At 42.3% G+C, this 7,372-nt stretch overlaps 1 protein-coding gene across 2 annotated transcripts in view; it reads left to right on the forward strand.

Annotated features, from left to right (window-relative positions):
* FAM189A2 (family with sequence similarity 189 member A2) overlaps positions 1–2,766 on the forward strand; it is a 48,891-nt gene extending 46,125 nt beyond the window's left edge. For both annotated transcript variants that reach the window (XM_039542911.1, XM_039542912.1), the window contains exon 11: positions 1,235–2,766. In XM_039542911.1, coding sequence (XP_039398845.1) covers positions 1,235–1,438 — 204 coding nt within the window. In that variant the 3' untranslated portion in view covers positions 1,439–2,766. The remainder of the gene's footprint in view (positions 1–1,234) is intronic.
* The last annotated feature ends 4,606 nt before the right edge of the window (positions 2,767–7,372 follow it).

Below are 7,372 nucleotides of genomic sequence, written 5' to 3' on the forward strand. Positions count from 1 at the left end.
TACAATCCACATACAGACCAGAGACTTTCTCATGAAATGCCTTGGGTACCGTGGAGACACAGAGTGTTAAGGTTGATGGATCTACAGCACAAGTGATTCTTTATTAAAATGGTGGGCAAGTCAATGGTTATAGTTCACATGGGGTTTATGCAGCTCTTTGGTTTTCCTGGGTTCTTGCCCTAAGCATTTCACTTTGTGTTTTAGAAATTTCCTTAGCTTCACTTTGATGCTGATACGTGGCTGATGGTTTCACCCAGAGCCATAACTTGGCTCAAATTCAAGGAAAGGTTTGAGAAACTCGGCAGAAGTAGCCAAAATTGTGAAACTAGGAAGTTTTCTTTACAAAGGTTTCTTGCAGCTTTAATCTTTACGTAAGAATGGGTCTTTCAGACGAGATCTCCTTCTCAGAGCTGGTCTGAAAGCTAGCTGGTGGTAGAAGTGATAGCTTTTGTAAGAAGGGAAGGCTAGAAATAAAGAAAAGTGGCAAATAATCACTCTTGGACCATTACTGAACATTATCTTGCACTATGGGTGAGTTAATATCAGGACACCTATGTTTTGAAATTTTTTGGGGGGGGGGGGGGGGGAAGACCAGGAGTGAAAATGCACTAATCCTGCACACATGCTGTGGGAAGTGGGGCGGAAGATGTTCCCATCCCCATGGCCCAAGCCCCATCAGTGATGGGGCCTATGTACGCTTTTCAATGTAGTCCCTGCCACATCATGATATACATTAATGAACTGTCAGCAAGTCTGGCATAAAATCAGAATGGGAAGGGACCTCGAGAGGTCATCTAGTCCAGTCTCCTGCACTCAAGGCAGGACCAGGTATTATCTAGACCCTCCCTGAAAGGTGTTTGTCCAACCTGCTCTTAAAAATCCCCAATGATGGAGATTCCACAACCTCCCTAGGCAAGTGCTTAACCACTCTGACAGTTAGGAAATTTTTCCTAATGTCCAACCTAAACCGCCCTTGCTGCAATTTAAGCCCATTGCTTCTTGTCATATCCTCAGAGATTAAGAAGAACAATTTTTCTCCATCCTCCTTGTAACAACCTTTTATGTACTTGAAAAGTACATGTGGTTATCTGAGAAATATTAGAGAAAGCTACAGCTTACAGCTTCCTACCCCCAGGAAGTTGGGCCAGGGGTGACTTCAGTAGAATATATTTTTAAAAGCAACAACTGAGAAACCAAAAGAAATGAATTTTAACTCTTTTCCATTTCTTTGAAGGTTATGACTCCAGCTCAGCCATCTACATCAAGGACACATACACTCCCATTTAGAAGACACCCAGGGATGCTGCACCTGGAGAGCTGTGGTGATCTGAGTACTTTCACTACATCAGAAAACAAGGTAGCAGAGAGGAGAACCCAGAGACTAGAGCACGAACGGCCCCATAGTCTCATTGGAGTTGTACGGGAAACTGTGCTCTGACTTGGTCTTGTTGCTTATCTGAGTTCCTGGGTGAGACAAACCAACATATTTAGTTGGGTTTGGTCCTGCTTTGAGCAGGGGGTTGGACTAGATGACCTCCTGAGGTCCCTTCCAACCCTGAGATTCTATGATTCTATGAACAGGGCTGGAAAATCATCTCTGACAAGCAGGTTGATGGGAATATCACAAATACATTTTTTCACGCTTTTGGAACTCCCCACTGGAGACTCTTTGAGAAAGTTAATTCTAGAAAACTTTTCTCTTTGTTCCCAGCTGGCTTTAAAACAAGGATATCCAGGTGCAATTAGTATATTCCTGGATCATTGTTTTGGTGCACTGTTGTAGTTTTTCAGTTCTTGGAATTGATTAATTCTTGTTACTAAACCACATGTTATAGAGTGGCTAAAGTTGAATGACTATACTTTGACTTTTGAGGTAGGCATGGTTATGCATAAATTCATTCATTTTTGTCTTATTGGGGAGTATGGTCCAAATTCTTCTCTCATGTCTGTATAAATCTGAAATGAAACCATTGAAGTCAATGGAACAGCTCCTCAGTTGAGTTCAGCTGAGCTATGCCAATTTATACCCGCAGTGATGCGCCCTATGGCTTTACTCCATACTAGAGCTGTGCAAACACTGCAGAACAGTATGTACTTTCACAAGTAGCCTTGGTGAAAGTGTTTTGTGCTGCCATCTTGAAAAGTCTTTGGGTTTCAGTCATTTAGTCAGGGAATTGAAACACTATCCTGGGCTTTTGGTGACCTCAGTCACAGAGCACAAATAGTGAATCAGCAACAGCAAATACTCAAAGCACAGTGAACAGTTCATGAGCAATCCATGAGCTGAAATACACTGGCATCAAATATTTGTCATTTTGAATAATGTACAAATTCATGAGTCAGTCTGTTGTTTGCAAATAATTCATGAGTGGAAAAGGGCACTAAATTTGTAAAATTGCTGACTACTAATAGTTTGGCAAATTCTATTGAATTTATGTTGGCAACTAAGAACAGAATTTAGCCCCATTTCTCTATTTTGGAAGGATACAGATCGTGATCCAAAGCCCTCTACAGCCACTGGGAATCTTTCCATTGGCTTTAATAGGCTTTGGATAAGGCTTATTGTTTGTAGCATCAAGGCTATTTATAGCAGCCTACAGCTTCCTGTATTGCAGCAAGATACATGTTGTCCTTTAAGTCGGATGATTAAATATTTCTGCTGTTATTGAAATGATAAAGCCTTACTTAGGGTAACTATTAAATCACTTTCCTTGGGAAAAACTAAAAGCTTTACACTGTAAGTGCTAATTAAGCTTGATTAGAAGATGAAAGAGTTGATCCTTGCTTGAAGGAAGAGAAATAGTTAATAAATAAACTGTTTAATTTGTATATCTGGAATCAGTGTTTTTTTTACACAGCTTGTTCATGCTAATGTTGATCTCTAGCTAGAACCTTCTGCTTGGGGAAAGCAGCTGATGCACTCAGGCAGGTCCCTGCATCCATCTGAAACTCAGAGCAGAATCAGCACCTACCTTTTTAATAATAATTATCAAGCAGTAAAACTGTGCCCTCGATTTTGCTGTGGGAAGATATAGTCATCAATGGGACAAATTATCCCCACCATACCTCCAACAGCTGTAGCACCAATCAATTATGAACACCTTGAAAGCAATTGTCTAGTGTCAAAGTCATAATTGTTAGGTCATTAATCACTTAACTTTGCCCCAAGCTGTTCACTTGTAAATGATTAGCACCACTCACTGTGTTTTATAGAGATGTGCATGTACTGGAGCACCTGGGCTTCAAGGGCAATTTCTGATTACCATAAGCGTGCCTTCCAGGAGTAAGACCTTTGGCCCATTTTGAATGGAGTATTTTTTAATAGGCTCTGTTAGGTTCAGTACTGCAGGGTGACAAGGATTGGTAGCAAGAAAGGAATTGAGGTAATACCACAAATGCAGTTTGACAGAAGTGTGGCCTGCTTTATTCAGTCAAAAGAAAATACAATGTTGTGGTGGCAATTAACCTCTCATGGTTTATAGCTTCTTTTTTGTGACTTCCTTGATACACAGCCCAGGGTCAGTTCTGCTCTCTTATCCCTTTAGGGACGGGGGGATAGAATGGGAAGTCCTTAACACTGCAGAGTTGGCTGAATGAGAGGGTAGGAGTAGTTGTCTGAAGCGCAGAAATGGAGCCAGGGAGTATCTACAAATCTATCACCCAACCCCCTCTGCATAGGAGTGATGGGAGGAAATAGAATGGAAGGTCCAAGGTGGTTTTGACCATTGTGCATTGCAAGCTGAGAGGAAGAACCTGTCCCCCTGAATACTGCAGAACCTCACTGCGCCATACTTTGCCCAGAGAGCAGAATTTGGCCAATCTCATGATATTTAAACATTTGAGGTTGGTAATACTATAATATGCAACCTACTTTATTGTTATTTCCATTAAATGGTGGGGCCCCTTTGCACTAGGTGCTGTACAGACATAAAAAAGGTAATTCATCGTCTCTCAGTTATAGACTTCAAACAGAAGACTCGATACTCCATCGCAAAGTTGATTTTGGTTTAATGTTCCCCTCTAGCAGCATCTATGGTATGCTGTGTCACCTCCATCCCATAAGGCATTAGAATGAATACAGAAATTGGAGCCTGCAATCCTTTCCTTTTTCCTAGATTTGTTTACATGGAGTCTCACGCAGACCTAAGCCAGCAGGTATTCCATCTACCCAACCGTGAACATTCTTAGCACTTACACTATGCTATTTACCTTCAACTTCCTTTGCAAATATTAGCTAAAAGTGACTCACCTAACCTTGTCCTGGGGTGTTCTGAATTATCCGCATTTTCCAAATGGGGAAATAAGCACAGAAGTTAAGTGTCTTACCCAAATCTAGAGAGGGAGTCAGTATATGAGCTCGAATTGGATACCAGAAGTTCCTGTTTCACAATCCCATGTGCAGAACACTGAAAGATGCCAATCACAATAGTTTAGCTAGGCTATGCCAAAGTTCACTGAAGTTAATGGTAAGGAATTGCCAGAACTTTCCCCCTAAATAATCAGTACCACGTCTTTTCCTCAAATCCTTTGACTACATCCCAAATCGCCATAATTTTTCAACTACATTTGCCAGCAGTTTAGTAAAGTTCATTTCCTAATTCTGTTTAGCCAGACACCTCCTTGCCTGCTTTTAATCAAGAGCCACATTGATTAGGCTTTAATTTCTATTTCTCCACTAGATCCCCCTTTTCTCCATTTTGGTTGGAAAAGACAGATTTTTTTTAAAAAAAAGGTAAAACTAAAGACTGCACTTCCCCAGAACAATCAGTACATAGTAAAGCCACCAGATAGCAGAAATCCTACTAAAACAGTGTATACAATTTAAGAACTATCAGGGAGAAGAGACTCACTTTTCCAAACTCACTCTAGCACATTGTTCTGTCCAACATTTAAAGATAAATCCTAAAATGGAAGGTCATGAAACTATAAGAATAGGTTTATTGAGGACCGGCCAGATGATGTAGCATGTTAAGAGAAGGTGAAAAAGAGGTGAGCTACAGCTAGAGAGAATAAAGAGTCAAGGGACACTTGAGATAAGGCTGGATCAGCTGCTTGGTTCTCTTTTTCAGGTGTCGGATGTGACTGTTACTCATTTAACTACCTCTGCAGAAATTCTAAAATACTCATGGATTTCAAGAGCTCCACACTGTCCAACAGCTAACTGCAATCATACAATTCTGACCCATTGTTAGACGCCAGACTAAATACTAAGTAAAAAGAGAGAAATGTTTATCATCTTAGATATTTTTTATGCTAACTTTACTACTGCATATGGGCTTAGAAGAGGAAACAGACAGTGCAGCTGTTGGCATAGAGAAAAACTTCAGGAAGAGATCAGTTGTTTCGTTTTTTTAACTTTTTCCAGGAGAAGGTTATACTTGCACATGCTAAACGTCATTTTATGAGTCTGATCTGAATCTGCTAACGCTGCCCTGCTTTAAACTCTCTCAGACCAGGCCTCTGTAACCACAGTTAATAGCTCTTTTGAGTTTAAGAAAGCAGCTAATCTCATACACACATTTTTCTTACAGTCTGGTTGAAGCTACAAATGGGCCTCTCTGTGACCACAAGGGGGCATTTATTAAAGTGGTCAAATAAATTCCCTTTTCAGAACCGGAGCTATTCTCAACATTTTTGTTAAATCAAAATGGGGGAAAAAAAAAAAAAGAACAAAACTACTATCCCCCCCTTCCCTGACTCCCAATAAAATAAAGTTGCAGTTGGAACAATGGGCATTTGTTTGGGTGAAGGTGTAACTGGATGCTATATTTACACAGAGAAACATTTCAGCTATTCAAGTTGATATGGCCTCCCCTCCTCCTCCTTCCACCTGAGGGGGGTGGGTCAGAGAGATCTAGATTGCCCCCTCTCCCCAGATTTTCCCACTCCCATAGGGAGGAGCAGAAAGCCCAGTCAGCACAGGCCCACCCCTGCACTCCACACACAGTGAGAATAAATGCAAAGGAGGCCATTTTCTCCTTGGCTTCTCCCCTTAGCTGGGGAGGCAAAGGCATTTGCCTCAGTTCCTTAGATGTGAAGAGGGAGTAAAAAAATGCCCTTCCCCCAAGGACTGAAGTGGAGGGAATACATGGAGAGAGAAGGAAAAGAGCAGCAATAAAAGGGATGGGGAGCAACAGAGCAGAGAAGGAAAGAGAGTGAATGTGGAGAAAGGCCAAGGAGGGTACAGCTACGGAGGGAGCAGGGAGTATTGGGATGAGAAAGAAGATGGGAACTGGGGAAAAACCGCACACACCTCCGGCGCCATGTGTAACATACCTCACCCAAGGTAGTAACAGCCGTACCTGGCTGTGCGTTAAGGTATCTTAAAGAGAACACAGCTCTTGTATGATGGAGAACTCTGACCCGCTAGTAGCAGCCCTGCAACCTTCTGTGCACCAGGCATGCATGTCATGGTCAGAAAGAACTGTAGCCTAATGCAACTGTACACTACAGAAAAGCATTGGAACCAAGGGAAACAAAGGGTGTTGAATACAGTAAGAAAGTTTCCCCCAGTTACCCTAGGCAGTAAGGAAAAAAGGACTAACGGAGTGAACAGCCACTAAGGAGCTAACTGTAGCTACACAAATATTAAAAACAGACCACAAAGAATTGTTCTCTTTAGCCCACACACTCCTGCAGCATCGTGACTGCAAGATGCATCACCGATGGGAATTGTACCAGCATGTTGGGGTAATCCTGCTGTTTTGATGGACCCCATTTGGGCTTCAGTTAGGGTCTGCTCCCGCCCCACTGAAGTCAGAGTTTGTCCTATTGAGTCCAGTAAGAGCAGGCCCTTATGTCATGCCAGATGCCCCTCAGGAGTTCGGGGGGGGGGGGGGCAGGGCTCTTAAATCTTCAGGGTTGCCTCTGACTAAGCATAACAGACTACTTCACTTTACTGAGTGAACGCTGACAATCTACTTAGCCCCGGTACAAGACACAAAGAGACAGCCCCTGTCCTGTGAGGATAATGCAAAATGTCAGTACAACTTCCATTTATATTTTACGCCCTGCCACTCCCTAGCTTGGGTTGCTGCTACCTGAACAGCCAGTTCAGCAATGCAGCAGCTAGTGGCCAAAAGGTGAAAGCTGCAGGCTAGGCCATCTATTACAGCCTCTGCTGCACAAGACCAACCTTGCCATAGCACTTTGGAGAGTCCTTGGTGCTACAATAGCCAGATGACATATGGCTCATTCCCTATGTGCATAACAGCATCCTAGCACAATTCAGCTGTACGTGGTAATGACTAATGTGATTAGCACTAGAAAGAGAGAGAACTGAAGTTAAATTCAGAGAGACCAGGGTAATAAAACATGTTTAATAGCTTTAAAACATCCCAGCGCAGGTAAGACAGGAGGAGAACATCTGAGA

Source organism: Mauremys reevesii, linkage group 6, assembly GCF_016161935.1.
Source record: "Mauremys reevesii isolate NIE-2019 linkage group 6, ASM1616193v1, whole genome shotgun sequence".
NCBI lineage: Eukaryota > Metazoa > Chordata > Testudines > Geoemydidae > Mauremys > Mauremys reevesii.